A 25527-nucleotide genomic window follows, 5' to 3' on the forward strand; every position below is an offset into this window, starting at 1 on the left:
TTTATTAATATCGTCTATAACGTAATCTTAATTTCCAAGTAAAACTATATAATTATTATTTACAATATTTGACATACTAATTTTTGGTAAATCAATTACAATTATATTACCAATTTATAAAAAAAAAATTTTTTTACGATTCAAGTCCAGCTTTTTTGTCAATAATTTTTTTTAAACTTAAAAAATTATTTTTTGTTGCTTTTAATTTTTTTTTTTTTGAGTCTTTCTTTTGTTTTAAAATCATTTGTGTAATTATTGAATTTTTTTGTTAATTAAAAAAAATTTTTTATTAAAAAAAAATGATTGGTAAATATTTACAAGTGGGGTCATTTTTTTTAACGAAATTTCAATTTGATTTTATTGATATATTTTTTTTGAAAAATAAATAAAAAAATGAATAATTTGAAAAAAAATTGATTATCACAATTTTAATAAATTTTACAAATTTTAAAAAAAATTTATAAATTTTTTAGAAAATTGTGATGTTTAATTTTTTTTTTAATTGTTTGTTTTTTTATGTACTTTTAAAAAAAAAAAAAAAATATCACAAAAAGATAAAATATAAATTATATATCAAAAAATATGAAATCAATTTTTTTTTTAATGAAAATTATTTTGAATCAAATTGTCTTAAAAAAAAATAATAATTTTTTTTGTAAATAAAAAAATTATGAAAAATTTTTTTAATTTTTCAAATAATCAAAAAATAAAAATAACAATCTACAGGGTCAACCATTTTAATTTTCTTTTTTTTTTAACAAAATTTCTATTTGATTTTATCGATATTTTTTTTTTTGAAAAATAAATAAAAAATGATTATCAAAATTTTAACAAATTTTTAAAAAAATTTATAAATTTTTTAGAAAATTATTCAATTTTTTTTTTTTTAATTGTTCGTTTTTTTATGTACTTTTAAAAAAAAAAAATATATATCAAAAATATCAAAAAAAGATAAAATAAAAATTTTATCCAAAAACATTTGGAGCCAAAATTTTTTCCAACTTTTGAAGGCAAAAATATCGAAATTTATTTTTTCTTTCACATCTTTCATCATAAATATGCCGTAAAAACAAACAGAATAAAAAAAAATTTGAAAATGTTAATTTTTCACCTAATTATGGCTCAAAATAGAGTTTACCCCACTACCAAATTTTTTTGTTAATGAAAATTATTTTGAATGAAATTTTTTTGATCAAATTGTCTTAAAAAAAAATTTTTTTTTTGTAAATAAAAAAATTTATAGAAAATTTTTTTTTCAATTTTTTGAATAATCAAAAAATAAAAATAACAATCTATAGATATACTTATGAGTATACTTATAGTAGAATTTTTTTCTAAACTTTGAGTTAAATTTTAATAAAAAAAATTATTTTTTTACACGGAAAAACCAAGATGATATTGGTTATCATCCCAGATTATACTCAGTGATATCTGTGGTGAAAAAAAAATTCAGATAGTATTTAAAACAATATTTGACTATCCTAATATGTAAAATACATAATAGATATGATAATGCTAAGTGCGCAGGCGCTAGAAAAAAAAAATAACGAAGATATCACTGGGTATAATCCAAGATTCTACTGAGTATAATCTGGGATGATATCCAATGTCATCTTGTTCTTTCCGTGTAGTTATGGCCAAAAATAGATTTGACCTCACTTGTAAATAATTACCAATTTTTTTTTCAATGAAAATTATTTTGAATGAAATTTTTTTAATCAAATTGTCTTTAAAAAAAATATTTTTTTTTGTTTAAATAAAAAAATTATAGAAAAATTTTTTTTTCAATTTTCGAATAATCAAAAAATAAAAATAACAATCTACTTACAATAGAATTTTTTTTTTTAATTTTTATAAAAAAAAAAATTTTTTTAGACATTAAAACAGTTTTTTTTTTCTAATTTTTACATTCAACATAAAAGCAAATAAAAATAATTTTTCAAGAACTTTGAGTTAAATTTTAATAAAAAAAAATTATGTTTTTAAACAATAAAAAAAATTTTTTTTGAAAAAAATTTTTTTTTTTTATCCCAATTTTCACGATTGAAATAAAAGCAAATAAAAATAATTTTTAAAGAGATATATCAGCATAAAGCTGCGAGTTTTCTCACAGTATGAAGATCACGAATCACCATTTGAATAGTTTCTTTACACCGAATATCAACTTTATCCGCAGCTAGGTCATCATCAGGATCCATAGCTTCTAAAAATGACACTTGGCTCTCAACACTGGTCAGATGTACTTCCATGTGATTCTGAAAGTGTTCTATGTGATTCAACAAACGTAGTCTACATTCATCAGGATCAATCGGAGCTTCTGGTTCAGGGATGAAAGGCTGCTGAGGCGCCGGTGGTTGTTCTGGTAATGACTCAAAAGGCTTTGACTTGGCTTGCTCGCTCTTGCTATCATTCAGCGACTCATTATTATTACTCGCATTAAATTGTACTTGACTATCCGTCCCCGACACATTAGGCTGTTCTTTAATATTTTCTTTACTATCTTCTATTTTAATGTCTTCTATTTTATCTGTCTGAGGAGTCTCGGTCTCATTTTTTACTACCGGACTTTCCTCGATATTTTTTGAATCCGAAATTTCTTTTTTGACTTTTAAATCATCAACCACACAGCTGTTGTCCTCTTCAAGAATTTTCATCAACTCTGAATCAGAGTGTATTGATTTGTCGCCATTAATGTCGTCTTTGTTAATCGGACATGTTCCTTCTGGTTTTATGTCTGATTGAGTGATGTCCATGTCGAGGGTAGTTGGTTCGGGTTTTATTATTTCCAATATTGGTACAGGCTCGAGATGAGGCTTTGGTAGCTCTGTTGTTTCCCAGTTTTTGGCCCATAGATATAATTTTGGATGGTCTTTTACTCTGTTAATAAATTAATAAATTTTAATTATTAGTAAAATAATAAAATGAATAATTTATATGATTATATAAGATGAGTTTTTTGAATTAAATTTAGTATTATTGGAAAGGTCGAGACCTAAATTTGTTTCTTTTAAATAATTCATATGCTTTTTTAAAATAATTAATTTATTACTAGCAACTTTGCAGTCACTACGTGACTGCCGTAACTGGTAATCTATAAATAAATGGAATTTTGCTTTATTAAAAATGACTTTTGTTAAATTGCACTGTACTTTCTTAAATATTGACGTTTTTAAAGATATAAGCTCACCCTGATGTTACACTCATCAAGAGCTTTCATTTGAGTACCCACATGCATTTTAGTATATTTTTCATATATACATGTATGTAATATATAAAAATATATGAAAAATTGATGTGGGTACTCAAATGAAAGGTCTTGATAAGTGTAACATGAGAATGAGCTTATATCTTTAAAAATGTTAATATTTCACAAGATACAAAGTCATTTTTTAATTATTGATATTTTTAAAGATGTAAGCTCACCTTGATGTTACGCTCATCAAGAGCTTTCATTTGAGTACCCACATGTATTTTTGATATATTTTTCATATATACATATACATATATATATATATATATATATATATATATATATATATATATATATATATATATATATATATATAAATATATGAAAAATTGATATGGGTACCCAAATGAAAGGTCTCGATGATTGTAATGTCGGGATGAGTTTATATCTTTAAAAATGTCAATAGTTCACAAGATACTAGGAAATTTCTTAATCATGTATCTAGAGATAGAGCATTTTTGAATGCAGCCTAATTACTTATCGTAAAAAATTGACTATCGGTAAGAATGATATGAAACCTTGAAAAGGCACAAATTCAAATTAAGACCTTTGCAATGATGTCAGATCTTTTCATGTCAGATTTTTTCAGTATCACAAAAAATAAAAACAATTAAAATAAGTAACTAAATAACTAAACAAATTTTATCTATAGCGAAATTGAAATATATTTATAACTACTCCAAAAACTAACCATAATAAATTAACTATTGCTGAAAAAAAAAATAAAAAACCTTGAAAAGACACAAATTCAAGTCAGTCCTTTTTAATGATACTAAATTTAATTAATTTAAAAAAAAAAATTTTCTCACTAAAATACATCCGAGATAAATTTTTCTTAAAATAACATCAAAACCAATGATTAATTGATTAGTTGAAAATTTAATAATTAATTTGGGACAAAAATAGCACCCGTCAGTTAGGATGAAAAATAATTGTAGAATATTCGTCAAAAAAAATTACACCTATTTTTAAAAATCTTAATTATTTCAGCTTCCGGGTGAAGTTAAATTACAATAATATATTATAGGAATGTAAAATAATGTGCCAAATTTTTTTTCAATAATAATAATAATAATAATAATAATAATAAAAAGTAACTTACTGAGCAACGCCGATTTTAACTTTCAAACTATAAAGAACTTGTTGAACTTTCAGCAACGCTCCTACTAAATCATTAGATCGTTTTAACATCGCAAATCGTTTATTAAGTGTCTCTTGATTTTTATGTCTGTTAGTTAAGCTGAAAAAAATTACAATTAATAACTAACATATTATTACAATAAAATTTATTATTACACTGAAAATTGGCAAGAAAATTTTTTATTACAATAAAATTAATAAAATAAATTTGATATAAAATTACCTCGGCAATTTTCCTTCTTTAATCCAATCCTGATCATGTGCGTATTTTTTCGAGGGCCTCTGGCGATAAGAATTCTGGCAAATAAAACAAATATATTTTTCCGGAACATCCTTTTCACGTTCAATAGAATTACAATGGCCGTGCTGCCAGCAAAGACACAAATCACATTGTATCATCAGTCCATCTTCTTCGACGATTCCGCAAGTACAATTAATTATTTCTTCGCGCTTTAATTGTTCGACTTTAACCATCTCGCCATTTATCATCATCATCATGCATTCTCCATCTGCCAAACAAAATATAATAATTAATAGTAATGCTATAAATATAAATATAAATATAAATATTAATTAATTTTAATCAATTATACTAAATAAAAATTAAATAATAATAATGATTAATGTATTCCTACTTTTGATTATGATACCAATGAATCCATATGATGAATAATGAACGAAAAAAAAATATACAAAATATTTACAATTAAAATTTATTTTAATATATCACGTGTAAAAAAGGAAAGGACGTTAGTAGGGATTTATGCTAAATATAAAGGGCGCATATAATTTAAAGGCACGCGATATATTTAAATAAATATATAATTGTTGTCCTACAACAAAGAATAACCAGTAGAAAAGTCACTAACGAACCACCACCAGGGCAGAAAAAAATCATACGCTTTTTTGAAATATTAAATAAAAATAATAGATACTTTTTTGAGGTAGGGGATATGTTAAATTATTTAGAACTTACTCTGACTGTTATCGTCGCTCTTAGAATCAGATTTTCTACGACTGAATCTATACACTAGTGGTGAAGGTCCGTCGATATCCATTGCGCTGTCATCTAAATCCCCATAATCATCCGTAAGCTCCTGTATGCCTGATAGCAAGAATTAAAGCATGATTTTGCCTACTTTTTACCATACGGACACAATAGTACATTATACACCTAGAGGAGTAAAGTGAGGAATGTCTCAGATCACAGGTACACAGAAAAAAAGGTTCACTTGAGCCAAGAAAATATTTTTCTTCCTAATTATTTTCTTGAGCGAAAAATAAATTTTTTTTTGACAAGAAATTTCACTTATTCCAACAAAATTAATTCTCTTGCTTTAAGAAATACGTATCTTGATCCAAGAAAATTTATTTAAGTCAAGAAAATCTTGTGAGAAAATTTTTTCTCAGCTGAAGTAGGTGGCGCTGCTTCCCTAAAGTATCTAAAAATCTTGATCAAATATAAAAATTTATTGTATCAAGTATTTATGATAATTTGAATTAAGAAAAAATTACTCCCATCAAGAATAGAATTTAAAGAAAAATTTTTACTTCGGTCAACATAACTTCGGTCTTCCTTCAGGCACCCGAAAATTTTTTTGAGCCAAGAATTTTGTTCTCCAGTCAAGAAATTTTTCTTTCTGTGTAGTAGTATTTAACAAATTATTTATTGCTACTCAATAAATCGTTTATTAGTATATAAAAAATTCATTTTTTAACTAATTTTTTTTCACCAAGAAAGTTACTGTGCATCGATAAAAGGATTTAGTTCTATTTAATAAAATTTAGTAGTAATTACTAAGTAATTTGCACCAAATAAATATTTACACAGAAAAAAAGGTTCAATTGAGCCAAGAAAATATTTTTCTTCCTAATTATTTTCTTGAACAAAAAAAAATTTTTTTTTGACAAGAAATTTCACTTATTCCAGCAAAATTAATTTTCTTGCTTTAAGAAATACGTATCTTGATCCAAGAAAATTTATTTGTCAAGAAAATCTTGTTGTTTTGAGAAAATTCAGCCTCGAGCTCAAAAAAATTTAGTTCTTGATAAACGTTAATTTTCTTGTCTTGAGAAAACTTCTCTCTTGCTCCAAAAAATTAAATATAAAGATAGAAGTAAATTTTCATTAATATTTTTAATGATTAACATGTCGAATGGGAAGATCAAATAATATTTCATCATTTTTTTTCATTCAATATGTATAATTGTACGCTAAAATAATATAAAATGGGTATCAAATATTCTCGAGAAAAATTTTCTCAAGGTGAGAAAATTTTTTCTCAGCTGAAGTAGGTGGCGCTGCTTCCCTAAAGTATCTAAAAATCTTGATCAAATATAAAAATTTATTGTATCAACTATTTATGATAATTTGAATTAAGAAAAAATGTCTTCCACTAAGAATAGAATTTCTCGAAAAATTTTTACTTCAGCCAACATAATTTCGGTCTTCCTTCAGGCACCCGTAAATTTTCTGGAGCCAAGAATTTTGTTCTCTAGTCAAGAAATTTTTCTTTCTGTGTAATCATTAGGTCAATAAACATGTGATCTGAGACTTTCTTTACTGCCCATGGTGCTTATACTACTTTTTTTTTTTCTAACATAGAGACAAAGACAAAGACACATGATCGAAACGTCTAAACGACTGGATTCAAATTTTTAGGGTGTAAATTTTTTTATAATTCTTAACGACAAACACGCAAATACAAATAGACTATCCACTATAATTAATGACTGTGATTTTAATGACAGCTAGTGATACGAATAAGCGAGAAATGATTTTTTTTACTGATCAAAATTTTATTTATTTAATTTAAAAAATTGTAACATTTTAATTTTTACTCATTTGTATTTTTTTTATAATTGCAAACAATTATTTTGATCAGTAAAAAATATCAGATAGAAAAAAAAATTGTGATAGTGAAATTAAGAGATGACAATTTTTTATTTTTCCTGAAAAATAAACTAAGTTTAGAAAATTTTTGTAAAAAAAATTACATCAAGAGATGATTCTGGTGTGTAACTTTTAAAAAAATATTTATCAATAGTTAACAAATATTTATGAACAGTTAGTAAATATTTTGTTGAGTGAATTTGTTTGGCTTGCAATGTCATATAATATCAAGATTGCTTATAAACAAAAATCATCTTTATAAATTATTTGCATTAATTATATTACATTATAATAACGTTTATTGTAAAATACCAAATTCTATTACAGCTCATAATAATTTATTAACTGTATTAAATACTTATTAAATCCGACGTTAAAAAATCATTTATTAGGGTGATTCTCGGTAAGGACGTCTTAAATCTGTATAAAATTGTCCGGCCAAATTATTTTTGATTTTATTAGAAAAAAAATTAACAAGGGCTACAAAACTATCAGCTTAATCATAATAAATAAACAGCCTATTTAATTTTTGCTTTTTTGATATTTGTGTATCTTTTTCTATATAACATCACAGGGGACTGTTTGCCAGGGGACTATTTTTTTTTTATCAAATTGAGAAAAATCAAGCAAACTATTTCAATGCATTCAACTTTTCAAGTTCTCAATGAATGTTTACATTAATTAGAATAATGTTAAGACTTATGGATCTAATTTTATAAATAAATTATAAATAAAAATAGTTGCCAGAGGACTGAGTTTTCAAGTGGCCCAGACACATATTTCCAGCACAAGGCGCTTTGACACTAAATAAAATGCCGATAAAGCGCTAACAGCCTTATGGTTATTAACTCAAGGCTAGTTAGATCCTTATAAACCTTACAAAAGGTAAAATAACACGCTGGATTTTTTTTTTGGCTTTGAACTTCTGGCAGGGGACTGTTCTTAAAATGCCTGGGACAAACTTTGGTTTAATCAATTTAATGAAACAAATTAATTTTCGGTACTTTTTATTGAAGAAGATTGTTAGTTAACTAATTAAGTTTATAAACATTATGGGCCAAATTATATATTATGAACGAATAACTTAAAATTTAATGTTAAAGTTTTAATTTTGGGAATGGGACAGCCCAGGGGACTGTTATTTCGGTGGTTTACGAATTTATAGCAAAAAAACCAAACTTTTTTTCATTTTAATTTTCAATGCTCCAAATAAAATGTTTTTTACTTTCGTAATAAATTTTTTAGTAACAAAAATAACAATTTTCCAATAAAAAAATACCTGGGACAGCAAAAAACATCCTTACAGAGAATCACCCATTTAATAAATCCTGAATATTATTTTTATTTTCAACATAATGCCTCAAATATTTTCTAAATTTTTTTTTTTTAATTAATTTATTAAAAAAATTGTCTCTGAACTTCAATATCATTAAAAATTTTTTTTTCCATGCAACAAACTAAAGAATAAAAAAAAAAAAATATTTACCATGCCGTTTTTTACTTTTAGTCGAATTATCAGAACTGTACTCTGACAATTGCCTCTTGCGTTGTCCTCTATCAGCATTAAAAGTGTCATCAAGCGACTTGGAGCGATCCAGCCGAGTTGTATCTGCAGAATTAGCCGACCTTAAAGGCAGCAAAGTTTTAATCCCAGCCTGAGTTTTTTCTTCCCTAGATTTTAAATCAAAAAGCGTGCCGGGCGACATTGCACAGCTGCCGTCTGATTTTTTCGCCATTTCATCATCAATATCTAGAGAAGCGTTCGAGCAAGGTGACATCAAGTCGGACTTTGTGTCATCTTTGAGTCCGTTCATCGGATGGTCAATCTGAGACATGTCAGGCGACGCTACGGACAGCGGAGAAGACGCAGCAAAAGATTGATGGGCTAAAGGTGTTGAAAATTTATCAGAGTGGCTCTTCCTTTTGTCACCTCGGCTTATTGTTGGCTTGTCGACGTAATTGCTGGTTGATTTTTTGGGAGTTCCGTCGATAATTGGCTCGCCTATTGTTCGTGCGTACGCTAAGTCCGCGACATTTGGTGTTGATCCGAGATACTTTGAAAACTCGGGGTGATAATGTTTTATGTGCATTTGAAGGAGATTTTCTTTGCGAAAAGTTTTGAAACATCCTTCCTTGGGACATTTGTAGGCACTGTCTTCCATTTCTACTCTTAGTCCTCCGATAAAAACTGCTGTTAATTATAAACAAAAAAAAATAAATAAAATATTAATTAAAAAAAAAAATTTTTGGATTTTTTTTTAATAGTACGATCAATTTTATATTAATAGTACTTACAATAAATCATTCCTAAAGTTAGCAATGAATAAAAAAAAAAAATTCTCAAGAACAAGAATATTTTTACAAGTGCCAAAAAGGTAAAAGGAAGCATTATTTTTATTTTTATCGCTGGGGTGGTAGAGATATTTTACGCATAAAAATTTAACAATGAGGTCCTGAAGCTAAAAGGACGTATATCTTTAATTAATTAATTTATTTATTTATTTAAACGCCAATCGGCATTATACAACAATTAGTATGTTTCTTAAATTATAAAATAAAATTATGAATTTTTTAATTCTGAAATTCTGAAATTAGGGCTCGAGAATTACACAGAAATAAATAATTATGCGCCCTTTTAATTTTAGGAATTTTTTTATTTTACGACTTAAAGCTAAAAGGACCTAGAAATTTTTTTTTTGAGCTATTTAATAAAATGCTTATTTAAAGCTTAAAAATTATACAAATAATATGGAGAACGGCGGATTTAAACTGTACGCTCTTTTGAAATTAAAATTAGAAATATTTAAAAAATCAAAAAATTAATATTTTTTAATTTTGATAAAAATTATTATGATTTATGGATTACCCATAATTAGAGACAATAATAAAAAATTTTTTTCAATGACAAATTGATATTTTCATTTTTTTATTATCTATATTATTAAGAGCATAAGAAAAATTTTGTGTCAGGCATACTCATTTAATAAAATCGGTTTTTTTAGTAAAATTTAGTGTCATTGCAAAGGTCGACTTGAATTTGTACCTTTTTAAGGTTTCATATCATTCTCACCGATATTCAATTTATTATGATAAATATTTAGACGGCATTAAAAAACATTCTGTATCTAAATACACAATTAAGAAATCACCTTGTATCTTGTAAACTATTGACATTTTTAATGATATAAGCTCATCCTGATGTAACGCTTATTAAGACCTTTCATTTGAGTACCCACATCAATTTTTCATATATTTTATATATCTATATATTTCACAAATACCATATATGTAAAATATATAAAAAATGCTATGTGGGTACTCAAATGAAAGGTCTCAATTAGTGTAACCTGAAGATGAGGTTACATCTTTAAAAATATCAATAATTAAGAAATGACCTTGTATCTTATGAACTATTGACTATTTTAAACACATAAACTCATCCCGATGTTACACTCATCGAGACCTTTCATTTGAGTACCCACATAAATTTTTCATATATTTTATATATTTATATATATTAAATATATGTATATATGAAAAATATATAAAAATGCATGTGGGTACTCAAATAAAAGCTCTTGATGAGTGTAACATCGAGATGAGCTTATATCTTAAAAAATGTCAATAATTAAACAATGACATTGTATTTTGTCCACTGATAACATTTTTAACAATATAAGCTCATCCTGATGTTACGCTCATCGAGACCTTTCATTTGAGTACCCACATCAATTTTTCATATATTTTATATATTTCACAAATATCATATATATGTATATATGGAAAATATATGAATAATCGATGTGGGTATTCAAATGAAAGCTCTTGATGAATGTGACAACGGGATGAGCTTATATCTTTAAAAAAGTCAATATTTAAGAAAGTACAGTGCAATTTTACAAAAGTCATTATTTAATAAAGCAAAATGTTCTTCATTTATATTTCACAAATCAAAGCAGTCACGTAGTGACTGCCAGGTTTTTAGTTTAATATTAATGAATTTTGAAAAAAAAATGTGTCACAAATAAAAAAAAATTCAGTCATCTGAATTTTATATTAAGAAACTTCGTACTTGCGAAACTAAATAATTATTTTAATTTTGCTCCTTATAATTAAATAAAGAGCGATAATATTAAATCTAAAATTTTTTTTTTTTTGTGTACCTTTTTACCTTTTGACACTTGAGTTAAAAATTTATAAATGATATTAAAACTTACCACCAGTATCTTCAACAGGCGTAGCAGGAACTGGAGTAAGATAACTAGGAGTTACCGATGTCAATAACAAATCATTCGTCGCAGCAGTTTTACTTTTAGGCAAAAGTGTTTTTATTTTCCTAGCCGGTTCATTGGTAGCCGAGGAAGAACCAGCACTGGTACTAGAATCTAATTTTTCTTTAGCAACAGCTGGTCTTTTTCTGCGATGCACACAAAAATCAAATTTATTTGGATCAAAATTACAGAGCCGCTGGGTCTCAAAGAAAGATCTCAAGTCGCTTCTGGACCTGAATTTTTTACTAGAAGCTTCGTGAAGAAATACAGCGTCCCATTTACCAGCTGAGTTACCAGTTTTTCTTTGGATGAAATGTTTCTGCCATCCAGGTGGCAATTTTTTGTCGGGAATTAATATAGATCGACGTGAACCTTCATTACCATCTACGACAAATGATTCAATACCCTGAGGTTCACCGTCGATCCACTCTGGTCCACCATCATCATCATAATCAACCACAACTTCGCGTTTTCTCTTGGCTCCATTCCTGGCCTTGGGTTTTGGAGTCTCAATTGGAACTTGCTCCGTGATAGATTCTTCAAGCTCTCCGCCTGCATCAGTACTCCCGTTCATGCTTTCAGAATTATTCAATTGTTCTGCATCAGTCAGAGAAGTGTCATCTTTTTTGGTCAGTGATTGGTCAACTCCGTCCAATTTAGTCCTTTTTTTGTGTGAAAACAAATCTTTCACGGTGTGTTTTCGGCTCTTATCTCTTCGCTCTTGCTTGCTGCCAATGTATGCATCTGTTTCCATTCCCTTGGATGGATTCTGTTAGGTTTATAATTTTATTAATTATTATTAAGAATAATTATAGAGAAAATTTTAAAAAATTATTATTTATTTATTTATTATCTATACTATTAAGAGAATCAGAAAAATTTTATGTCCAGAATAGTCATAGGATAAAATCAATTTTTTTAGTGAAATTTAGTCATTGCAATGGTCAAGATTTGAATTTGTGTCTTTTTACGGTTTAATATCATTCTTACTGATAGTCAATTTATTTAGGCTGCATTTGAAAATTCTAGATCTCTAAATACATAATTAAGAAATTACCTTGTCTCTAGTGAATTCTTAACATTTTTAAAGATATAAGCTCACCTCGACATTACACTCATCAAGACCTTTCATTTGAGTACCCACATTAATTTTTCATATATTTTATATATTTATATATTTCACAAATACCATATATATAAAATATATAAAAAATTCCGTGTGGGTACTCAAATGAAAGCTCTTGATGAGTGTAACATCAGGATGAGCTTATATTTCGAAAAATATCAATAATTAAGAAATGACTTTGTATTTTCTAAACTAATTATATTTTTAAAGATATAAGCTCATCCCGAAGCTACACTCATCGAAACTTTTTATTAGAGTACACACATCAATTTTTTCATATATTTATATATATTATATGTATGTATATATGAAAAATATATCAAAAATGCATGTGGGTACTCAAATGAAAGCTCTTGATGAGCAAAACATCAGGATGAGCTTATATCTTTAAAAATGTAAATAATTAAGAAATGACATTGTATTTTGTCCATTGATAACATTTTTAACAATATAAGCTCATCTTGATGTTACGCTCATCGAGACCTTTCATTTGAGTACCCACATCAATTTTTCATATATTTTATATATTTCACAAATATCATATATATGTATATATGAAAAATATATCAAAAATGCATGTGGGTACTCAAATGAAAGCTCTTGATGATTGTAACATCGGGATGAGCTTATATCTTTAAAATATATATTATATATAGGTATATAAGAAAAATATATCAAAAATGCATGTGGGTACTTAAATGGAAGCTATTGATAAATTCAACATCGGGATGAGCTTAAATCTTTAAAAACGTCAATATTTAAGAAAGTACAGTACAATTTAACAAAAGTCATTATTTAATAAAGCAAAATTTTATTAATTTATAGTTCACAAGTCACGGCAGTCACATAGTGACTGCAAGATTGCTAGTTTATCTAATTACAAGAATAAGTAAAATTTTGTCTTTGGAGTATTCATATGATAAAATAAAGTATTTATTAGAATGATATGACACCTTGAAAAGGCACAAATTCAAATCAAGACTTTTGCAATGACACTAAATTTTACTAAAAAAAAAACCGATTTTATTATGGACACAAAATTTTTCTCATTCTCTTAATAATATTTATAATAATTTTTTCAAGTAGTCATAAATAGATTAGAATTTCGAGATAAACAAAATTTGTTTATTTATTTATTTATTGTGTTTAGTATATGTCAAAAATTTATCTGGGTGATTCTCTGTAAGAACGTCTTAAATCTGTACAAAATTGTCCGACCAAATTATTTTTGATTTTATTAGAAAAAAAAATTAACAAGGGCTACAAAACTATCAGCTTAATCATAATAAATAAACAGCCGAATTAATTTTTGCTTTTTCGATATTTGTATATTTTTTGGCATATAACATCACAGGGGACTGTTTACCAGGGGACTGTTTTTTTTTTTTATCAAATTGAGAAAAATCAAGCAAACTATTTCAATGCATTCAACTTTTCAAGTTCTCAATGAATGTTTACATTAATTAGAATAATATTAAGACTTATGGATCCAATTTTATAAATAAATTATAAATAAAAATAGCTGCCAGGGGACTGAGTTTTCAAGTGGCCCAGACACATATTTCCAGCACAAACGGTGCTTTGACACTAAATAAAATGCCGATAAAGCGCTAACAGCCCTATGGTTATTAACTCAAGGCTAGTTAGATCCTTATAAACCTTACAAAAGGTAAAATAACACGCTGGATTTTTTTTTTGGCTTTGAACTTCTGGCAGGGGACTGTTCTTAAAATGCCTAGGACAAACTTTGGTTTAATGAATTTAATGAAACAAATTAATTTTCGGTACTTTTTATTGAAGAAGATTGTTAGTTAACTAATTAAGTTTATAAACATTATGGACCAAATTATATATTATGAACGAATAACTTAAAATTTAATGTTAAAGTTTTAATTTTGGGAATGGGACAGCCCAGGGGACTGTTATTTCGGTGGTTTACGAATTTATAGCAAAAAAACCAAAATTTGTTTCATTTTAATTTTCAATGCTCCAAATAAAAATGTTTTTTTACTTTCGTAATAAATTTTTTTTAGTAATAAAATAACAATTTTTCTAATAAAAAAATGCCTGGAACAGCAAAAAACATCCTTACAGAGAATCACCCATATATCAAAAATTGATCTATATAATTAAGAGACAGAAAAATTATTTTCCTGATATTTAACTTGCCCGTAAAATTTTCTTGTCAGATTTTTCAGTATCACAAAAAATAAAAACAATTAAAATAAGTAACTAAAAAATAACTAAGCACACACTTAACATAAAATAAATTCAATCGGAGTAATTAATACTTTACTAAGTATGATCAAGATAAGTAGACATAATTAATAATAAAAATAATAATAATAATAAAAAATAATTAAACAACTACAATAACATAACCTTACTAATAAAATAAAAACTCACCTTAGAACTGGCAGAGGCTATTTTAGTTATTTTCGATCCACGGACTATTTTTTGATAACCGTCATCAAACAGCACGTCATATTTATCTGTATTAATTAATAAAAAAAATATATATTTATATTCATTATTAATTTAATTTAATATATATAATTTATATAAAAAAATATTTATTTATATCTCAGCAGTTAAACGTCAAGACTTGGCAAGTATGTTATGTATACATAAGTGTATAACCTGTAGTTCATATATATATATATATATATATATATATATATATATATATATATATATATATATATATATATATATATATATATATATATATATGTAAATAATGAAATGCGCAAAGCTAAGCAACTAGATTTACTAACCTGCTTCCAATACTCCATTTATCTTAGCTGGATATTTTCTTCCATCTGCCCACGTTGCTAAAACTCTTTCTCCAACAATAAATTCACGCATTTTTGAGCTCCTAAATATTATTATTTATTATTAATTATTTATTTGACTTTTTAAATATAAATATTGTTATTTGTTTTCGTGTATGTGTGAAAGCGTGTATGTATGTATATAGATTGTTTTTATGACGTGAGTTTACACAGTGATAAAGAAAAACAGACTGTCAATTTACGATGACTCACACACATTTGCTATGCCCCCGGATTATATCTAACGCTAGCGATTTTTACTTTTACCCTATGAAACGGAGTTTACAAGGAAATCCTGTCTATCGAGCGGGTTTATTTGAAATTTTACTTATAAAATTTTTCTATTGTTTTTTATAAATATTTTTACAAATTTTATAATTTTAAAAAAAAATTATTTTAATTAGATACTGAAATTGAATTTATAATTTTTTTGATGAATAAATTAAAGCAAGAAAAATTTATTTCAAAATTTCATTTTTATAAGCTCTAAAAATTTTAAATGCAATTTTTTAAAAATAATTTTCTTAACTTAGTTTATTTAAAAAAAATTTTTAAATGTCTGGTAACTTCAGATAAAACTTAATTTTTTTTTCATTTATTGAATTAGAACTAAAAAAAATTTTTTTTTAATTGCACTTATAGTTTTTCGAGTTTTTTACAAATGAAATTTTTTTTTTATTTTTTTTTCAATAAAAAAAAAATTCTAAAAATTTTTAGATGTCGGCGAACTTAATTTTCATTAACTTCAATGTCATAATTTAGCAGATGTCTAAAAATTTTTGAAATTTTTATAACAAATTATTACGAAAAAAATTTAGCAAAAAAATTCTACAAGTAGAAAATTTATAAAATTGTAAGTGTGAATTAGAAAAAATTTTTTTTTATAATTGATCTGTGATAAAGACTCCGAAAATTAATTTAGCCGACATTTAAAAATTTTTAGAATTTTTTTATCCAACAAATTATTACAAATAAAGAAAAAAAAAATTTTTTTCACATGTGAGAAATTAAAAAAATTACAAGTGCAATTTTTTAAAATATTGTTTTTGGTTATTTATTAAATGAAAAAAATCAAAAAACGTTGCTAAACGTCTGCTGATTTTAATTAATTTATTTTCATACAAGAAAATAAAATTTTGATTAATAAATTACGATATAATTGATTTAATATGTTATTAATTTAAAATTATATTTTTGATATTTTATCTCTTTGAATTTTTTAACATAAATTCTTAATTATTATTACTATAAAAATTTTTAAATATGTTCCTTAATTACAAGTAAACTCTCATATTTTTGAGCCCGATTACCAAATCATTACACAAGCTTAACTTAAAAACTCATGCAAAATTTTAAATTATTAAATTTATCAATCAGTTCTACATTTAAAAATCATATGCAGGCCTTCAAATACCCATAGAAGTAAAAAAAAAAATTTTCTTTGTTATTATCAACTTACTCGGTTGGTTGTACCCATACTTCCTCACTTTAGAAAAAAAAAAAAATGACAATGATTTTATTCTTTGTAATAATTCATCAAACTAGTGAATGAAATGATAAATAAAATTCCTTTTCTAAAGTTATTATATGAATAAATTTATCTTTAATTAAAAAATTTCATTTATAAATTATGTAAATTGTAATGACCGGTTATATTAATTGGAACATTTCTAAAAAAATTAAATGAATATTCATAAAAATATAAATTATAAAATTAAATAAAAATTTTTCATTAATCATTTTCATTCAAAAGTTTGATGTCCATTAATAACTCTAAAAAGCTGTACATCCAATGAATAAATGAATGAAATTTTTTTTATAAAAATTTAGAAATAAAAATCATACCTAGGTCGGATGCTTCTCAATCTAGGACTGTCCATTGATATCCACTCGTTAGTTGTCGGGCGTCGTTTATCAAAATTTATCAGAATTTCTCGTTCTCTCCAATCAGTTTCCACAACTACAGCTACACACCTGTAAGCAACAATCTAATGTTAATAAATTAATTCTTGATTATAATTTTAAAATCTATATTATTAAAAGAATAAGAAAAATTTGGTCTCCAGGATAATCATATAATAAAATCGGTTTTTTTTTAATGAACTTTTAGTGTCATTTACTCTTATCAAATCAAAATGCTCTATCGCTAGATACATAATTAAGAAATAACCTTGTATCTTGTGAATTAGGGACATTTTTAAAGATATAAGCTCACCCTGACATTACACTCATTGAGACCTTTCATTTGAATACCCACATCAATTTTTCATATATTTTACATATTTATATATGTTATATATTTGTATATATGAAAAATATATAAAAAATGCATGTGGGTACTCAAATGAAAGGTCTTGATGAATGTAACATCGAGATGAGCTTATATCTTTAAAAATGTCAATAATTAAGAAATGACCTTGTATTTTGTCAACTACGGACATTTTTAAAGATATAAGCTCACCCTGACATTACACTCATTGAGACCTTTCATTTGAGTACCCACATCAATTTTTCATATATTTTATATATTTATATATATTATATATATGTATATATGAAAAGTATATGAAAAATTAATGTGAGTACTTAAATGAAAGGTTTTGATGAGTATAGCATCGGGATGAGCTTATATTTTTGAAAATATCATTAATTAAGAAATGATCTTATATCTTGTCAACTACTGACATTTTTAATGATATAAGCTCATCCCGATGTTACAGTCATCAAGAGCTTTCATTTGATTACCCACATCAATTTTTCATATATTTCATATATTTATATATGTTATATATTTGTATATATGAAAAATATATCAAAAATGCATGTGGGTACTCAAATGAAAGGTCTTGATGAGAGTAACATCAGGATGAGCTTATATCTTTAAAAATATCCATATGTAAGAAAGTACAGTGTAATTTAACAAAAGTCATCATTTAATAAAGCAAAAAAAAATGTACTTGCCATTTTTCGCTAAAAGTCTTACATTCCAATTTCGAACCAACAAAAAATGTCAATCCTGAGTTACCATTCCTGGACTTGGAAAATTTTCCATTTTCACCATTTGGCTCTTGGATATTATTTTCTATATCTCCATTAGATTTACAGGAATCTTCATTAAGTTTTACATTGTCCACTGGATCATCTAAAACAGGTGGTGGTTCCGCAGGAGGGTCTTCGGTGAATCCCTTTTTTTCAACCGTAGTATCAATCACATTTTGAATTTGTAAGCTCAAATTATCAGAACCAGCTGATTTTTTTATACTTTCAGATTTGTTGCTCGAATTTACGAGTAAATCTTTAGGAACTTCTTTTTTAAGTTCTTCGGGTTTTGAATTAGATCCTTGAGCTTCAGGTAAATTTTCTGACTCCAATTGTGTCATTTCTGAATTTGTCGGAATTAAATTTTCCGGTAAATTATTATCACTTTTTGCGGGTGACTTTGTTACTGTTAATGGCACCACAGGATCTAAAAAGCAAATAAAATAATTATATTAATTTTTACATATTAAACAAATTGTTTTTTTCTAATTTATATTACCTATATACGCTTAGTATAAAAGTAAATATATAAATAATAAATTTGAATATGTTTTTAGCTACAGACAAAATTAAAATATGCCGGAATGGATTGTAGTATTTACAAAATTAAATACCGAAAACCCGTAATAAAATAAGTAAATACAGTGTAAAGAAAATAAGAATGTAAAAATTATTATCAGTTCGGAAAAAAAATTTTTTTTTAAATTCATACTTTAACTTTTTTTTAATTTCTATATGTAGAATTTTTTTGTTAAATTTTTTTCATTATAATTTAATTATTATAAAAATTTTTAAAATAATTAATTGTCTGTTAAATTTAGTATCATAAATATTTATAGAAATAAAATTTCAACATAAAATCGACACTAAAAAAAATAAAATGAATAGCTTCATTGTTTTTGATTAAATTAAATTTTAAACGTAGATAAAGAAAATCAAAGTAATTATTTACAAGTTTATTTACAATTTTGCTTGTTTTTACGACGGATTTATGATTGAAAATGTCGTGAAAGAAAAAAAAAAATATTTCGATAGCTTTTTTGCCTCCAAAAGTTGTAAAAAATTTTGGCTTTCATGTTTTTGGATAAAATTTCTATTTGATCTTTCTTTGATGTTTTTGATACAATTTTTTTTTGAAAAGTACATAAAAAAACGAACAATTTAAAAAAAAAAAAGTTAAATATCACAATTTTCTAACAAATTTATAAATTTGTTTAAATTGTGACAACTTTTTTTTTTAAATGGTTCATTTTTTGTGTATTTAAAAAAAATATTTATCAACAAAATCAAATATAAATATCGTTCAAAAAAATTAAAATTAAAATGATTGACCCTACTTGTAAATATTTACCATAAAATCAATATAAATAATTATTTCTGTTTTAAAATTTGTTAATTAAAAAAAAATTTTTTTCCATTCTGAACTGAAATAAAATAAAAATAAATTTGCGGGAAAAATTTCATCTGCAATTTTTAATTTTCTTACCAAAAAAAAAATTTTTTTTCAATCATCTATTATTCAATTTTTAAATCGAATAAATTTATTTTTAACTGAATATAAATAGCGGGAAAACTTCTGACTGATATCAATGAAACATGAATTATCTAAAATATTTACATAAGTACAATCACCCATTAGGATAAGTAAATGATAGTAAAATTAGCAGACAGTTAACATTTATTTTTTTTATTTTTTTCAATTCAATTAAACCTAAAAAAAAAAATTTTTTTTTTCAAATTTTCTACACGTGAAATTTCTTAAAAATTTTTTGTTATAAATTTTTAATAAGAAATATTAAATTAAAGTTTTTCAAGTTTTTTAAAAAATTTTTTATTATTTTGCAATAATTTTTATAAAAATTAATTTAGCAAATATTAATAATTTTTGTAAAAAATAAATTATAGCAAAAAAAATTTTTTTTTTAAATTCACATGATAGAAATTTAGAAAAATAAAAAACACAATTTTTTAAAATAATTTTTTTTTTTTAAATAAAATTAAAAAATGATCAAGTGATTGCTAACTTTAACGATGAAAATTAAGTTAGCCGACATTTAAAATTTTTTAGAATTTTTTTTATTAACAAAATTATTACAAAAAAATTAAAAAAAAAAATTCAATTTTAAAATACTGTAAAAACTATAAGTGCAATTTTTTAAAAATAATATTTAATTTTAATTTAATAATTAAAAAATAACTACAAAAATTAACAATGTCGGCTAACTTTACTATTATACTTTAACGTCATTAATTTAAGAAAAAAAAAAAAAATTCTAAAAATTTTTAACTTAATCTTCATGAAAATGAAGTTAGCCGACATTTCAAAATTTTTAGAAATTTTTTATCGAAAAAATTTCAATTAAACAATTAAAAAAAAAAAAAGTATGACATGTAAAAAACTTGAGAAACTATAAGTGCAATTTTTAAAAAATATCTTTTTAGTTGTAATTTAATTAATAAAAAATTTTTAGACTGCTAACTTCAGTGTCATTAATTTTGATCCTAAAACTACAAGTTAGCATGATAGCAAACTCATAACAAAATTAAAAACCCGGAGGCACGTAAATGATTATGAAAATAAGTTAGCCGACATCTAAAAAATTTTATGATTTTTTTTATTAAGGAAGTTCGAGCGTAACTAATGAGTCAAAATAATGTTAAAAATTTTTTTAAATTTTAGTCTCCCCAATATTTGTCAAAATTCTTTATTTTAAAAGGAAGTCCTTTCGCTCCAGTTGAGTCATAACAACTGTAGTAGTAAATTTTCAATAAATTAAAATACAAAACCCATAAAAATTCCTAAAATTAAAAAATAAATAGTATATGAGGCATTAATCGTTGAAATTTTAAAAATTAAAAAAAAAAATAGTTAAATACAAAAATTAATTTGACTGTTGTAAATCAGCTGTTAGTAACCTGTCCGTGATTTGGCAACGCTTTATTTCGGTTGTTTACATTTTTATTTGCACAATATAGCCTTAACATCATACTCCAGCTCCTAAATAATCATACATATTATATTGAGTTTATCTAATCTATAGTAATTTAATAATAAATATAGAATTACGAATAGTATTATGTACGTCAGAGTCAAACACCTGTCATCTATAACTTATATTTTGTTAATATTTTTCTTTTATTTTATTTACTTATTGCAACATGTGTAAATCACTTTACAACATATATTAATATTAATGTATCTTTTTGTAACCTCATAACTGGCCATACAGGCTGTCAGGTTTTGTTAATAAAGAAATAAATAAATAAATAAATTAACCATGTTTAACTTTTTGCAGTCAGTGTAAATAAATGAATTAATTAAACATGTTTAGTCACAAAACCATACACTCTAATGTCTCATGGCAGAAATGCTAGTATTTTTTAATTATTGTTTTATTTTTCAATTATCAATTATGAAAATTTGTTAACAATAAATTAACTAATAAGTATGCATGAAAAACATAAGCGCGTTAAAGTTTAGTTTGAATTTATTGAATGGTCTGAAGCTCGCGCGCTACGCAACGTTGCCAAATCTTTTGACTCCATTTTATTGTAGGTAACTTGAGAATTTTTTGTGATTTTTAAATATTAATTTCTCAATAAATATCTCGGCAACTGATATATTTTATTGCAAAAAAGAAACCTGAATATTTCGAAAATCTAATTTTTAGTTTTTTTTTTTACTTCATCTAATCCATGATTGATAGTACACAGTAAAAAATTTTGCGTCATTGCGTCAAAAAATTTTGTGTTAAATATTTAACACTTTTATGTGTAAATTTAACATTAATTGTGTTAAATTAACACAGAAAAATGTTAAATTAACACAAAAAAGTGTAAAATATTTAACATAAAAATTTTTAACACCAAATTTTTTGACGCAATGACGCAAAATTTTTTACTGTGTATAATTCGAGAAATACTGCAAACGTCTGATTTTCTCGTAAGACTCTGAACAAATACTAACATTTAAAAATTTTATTTTTTAAAAAATTTGTCCGGTAAAGTATAATTTAAACCTCACTATAAGGACCTTAACTATTAGAAAAAAATTAAATTTACTCATGATCTAATATTTTTTATTTTACATTGGCGGCGAAAGGACCTCCTTAATTTAAAATAATTTAAACAATTTAATAATTGATGATTTTTACTTATTTAATTAAGTAAAGTAATAAATTGACTTTGGTATTTATTACTTGCCGGAATAAATAAACAGATTTGGTAATAGCGCACTTGATTATTATATACCCATAACAGAGACGTGGATGAGTGTGTGAGTTAAACATTTCTCTCTCTTTAACTATACTTCTATCCTTTTGTTTTTTCTCAGCTGTTGACGCGATGTTGTCAAATCTTTATTCGAATAAATGGCTGACGATAAACCAGTTACAAACATAAAATTTGACTTTAAATATTTCAAAAATTATATCGGTAATGTATTATTATTAAATTGTTTTTATATTTTGCAATAATCCAAGTTTCTTGTGTATAGTTTTTTATCCGTTAAAGTTGGGAGGTTAATATTGAAATAAATAATTAAAGTCTCGACAAAACGTTTGTCCGCCATAAGAGCCCGTGTATAAGGAGATAAAATATGTGATTTTTAAAATTTAATATCTAAGTAACTAAACGGTGAATCTTTTTTAAATTTTGGGATTAGATAAATTACGCATTTATTTATACGTATACTTGAATTTCAAAAGTCAAAGTTGGAAATTATTTTTTACATTAGATTCGCTCGAACTTCCTTAAAGAATTATTACAAAAAAAGTAATAAAAAAAAATTTTTTCATGTGTTAAAAACTTCAATAACTATGTGCAATTTTTTAAAAATATTTTTTATAATTTAATAAATTAAGCAAAATAAAAAAATCCAAATTGTCGGCTAACTTTATTTTCATAAATGATTCGTGATGAGATCACCGTAATCTACAAACTACGTCGTGACGATAACGTAGTTGTAAAAGCATGCCGATCGACAAATCTACTTGCGCGAAAAAGCATTAAATTTCAACAAAACAAGTACCTAAAAAAAAAAAAAAAAAAAAAAAAAAAACTGTCATTAAAATCTCATAAACCAAAAAAATAAATATTAATTATAAAAATACCTGGATGATTATGATAGTTGTCAAAGACCGTCGGCACAGATCCTTTCTTCAGCAGAAATTTATGCCCCGGCATGTTTTTATTAATTTCATAATCATTTTTCAAGAAATGTCTGTAGCAAACAAATTGACCGGGAAAAGGTTTGTAAAATTCATCAAATCCAGCATTTACTAACCATTTGCTTCTCAAATGTAAATCCTTAGGAAATCTATGAATAGGAATACCGACAGCATGTACATCATTGCCATTAATTTCACAATTTTTTACACAGCATTTACGCGCCATTCCATGTACTGAAATTTAATGTTTGTTTTGTAACAACAAGTACATATATTTATTGATAGGTCGGTGTATTTTTTTATATATAAAATATACAGTAAGTATATATGTATGTGAAGTAATATATAGGTGTGTATAAAAGTATATAGGTGTATATATTAATATATATATATATATATAAGCACTAGCACGCGACCGCCGCGCGGATTCGCCGCCTCTTCATTTACACGACACAATCTTATATATCACAACTACATAACAACATAAACGCGTGAGTACAAACTCGAGTTTAATATCAACAATTATTTGTTAATTTACATATTATTAATGATTGTTTTAATAAACATTTTATTGGAACACTTTTAATTAATATTATTCACTATATTAATTAATTAAAACTACTGTAGTTAAATAAAGAAAATTTAAACAAAAAAAGTTATTCCATCGTCACTAACCACACCGTGTCACTTACAATGGCACACAAACACTGACTCTGGAAAACGTTTTGTGAACGGTAATCGATCATGTGGATACATGCCGCGCCACTAAAAACACTCTCGAGAATCGACTTATCGCGATCGAGATTATTCACTTTTGAATATTTGAACACTGGTATTTTTTTTATTCTAATTATTTTTATTTTTAAATAATAGTTTTGTTTAATTGGGTTTTTAGGAACAGCTGATTGGTTTTTTAAGGAGATTTGGGAATTTTAGAGGGGATTGTTCGATATTGTTGCGGGTGATTGCGTAATATTTGCCGCCATTTGCGTTATTTTGGTTTTTCTTTATTTTGGCGTCTGCGCAGTCTACTGCGCAGTTTACTGCGCATGCGCGGGAAGATAAACGTGAATGTAGCAACATCCGAAAATTGAAAAGTTTATTATTGATGACAATAAAGTTAGCCGACATCTAAAAATGTTTAGAATTTTTTTTATTGAAAAAATACGACATTAAAGTTAGCAGTCACTTGACTATATTTTAATTTTATTTAACAAAAAAATTTTTTCTGAAAAATTATGTTTAAAAAATTGCATTTTTGTAATTTTTTTTAATTTCTAAATGTCAATTTTTTTTTTATTTTTTTTTTTGCCCTAATTTATTTGTTACAAAAATTTTTAAAATTATTAAATATCTGCCAAGTTAATTTTTATTGAAAAAATTATTTTAAAAAAATTAATTGAAGAAATTTCACATGTAGAAAATTTGAAAAATTATATGTGCAATTTTGTAAAAATGTTTTTTTTTGTTCTTATTTAATTGATAAAAAAAAATCTAAAATTGTTGAGCGTCGGCTAATTTTAATGTCATTTATTATTGGGAGTTTTATTTATTATGATATTAAAATTAGCCAACATTAAATAATTTTTGATTTTTAAGATTAAAATAATATTTTTAAAAAATTGCACGTGTAATTTTCTAAACTTTCTGTATGTGAAATTTTTTCTTTTAATTTTTTTTAAAATAATTTTTCAATGAAACAAATTATAAAAATTTTTGAGATGTCGGCTAATTTAATTTATGAAAATAAAGTTAACCGACATCGAAAAATTTTTATAATTTTTTTTTATTAAAAAATTATTACAA

General features: G+C 25.0%; 1 protein-coding gene across 4 annotated transcripts; it reads right to left on the reverse strand.

Annotated features, from left to right (window-relative positions):
• Positions 1-2008: 2008 nt before the first annotated feature.
• LOC123270310 (PHD finger protein 20-like protein 1) lies at positions 2009-24540 on the reverse strand. Of its 4 annotated transcripts, XM_044736309.1 has the most exons (13): positions 23665-24540; positions 18476-18980; positions 17360-17488; positions 16974-17000; positions 15458-15558; positions 15087-15172; positions 11501-12323; positions 9579-9590; positions 8770-9474; positions 5367-5495; positions 4614-4899; positions 4353-4490; positions 2009-2877 (listed from the first exon to the last, which is right to left on the reverse strand). In XM_044736309.1, the coding sequence occupies exons 1-13, from the start codon at positions 23945-23947 to the stop codon at positions 2085-2087; spliced, it is 4017 nt and encodes a 1338-aa protein (XP_044592244.1). In that variant the 5' UTR covers positions 23948-24540; the 3' UTR covers positions 2009-2084. The 4 variants fall into 4 exon arrangements, with proteins under 4 accessions (XP_044592244.1, XP_044592246.1, XP_044592245.1 ...); XM_044736311.1 differs by lacking the exon at positions 16974-17000 and having other exon boundaries at positions 23665-24538; XM_044736310.1 differs by lacking the exon at positions 9579-9590 and having other exon boundaries at positions 23665-24538.
• Positions 24541-25527: the final 987 nt, after the last annotated feature.

The sequence above is a fragment of the Cotesia glomerata genome, linkage group LG8, assembly GCF_020080835.1.
Source record: "Cotesia glomerata isolate CgM1 linkage group LG8, MPM_Cglom_v2.3, whole genome shotgun sequence".
Lineage (NCBI taxonomy): Eukaryota > Metazoa > Arthropoda > Insecta > Hymenoptera > Braconidae > Cotesia > Cotesia glomerata.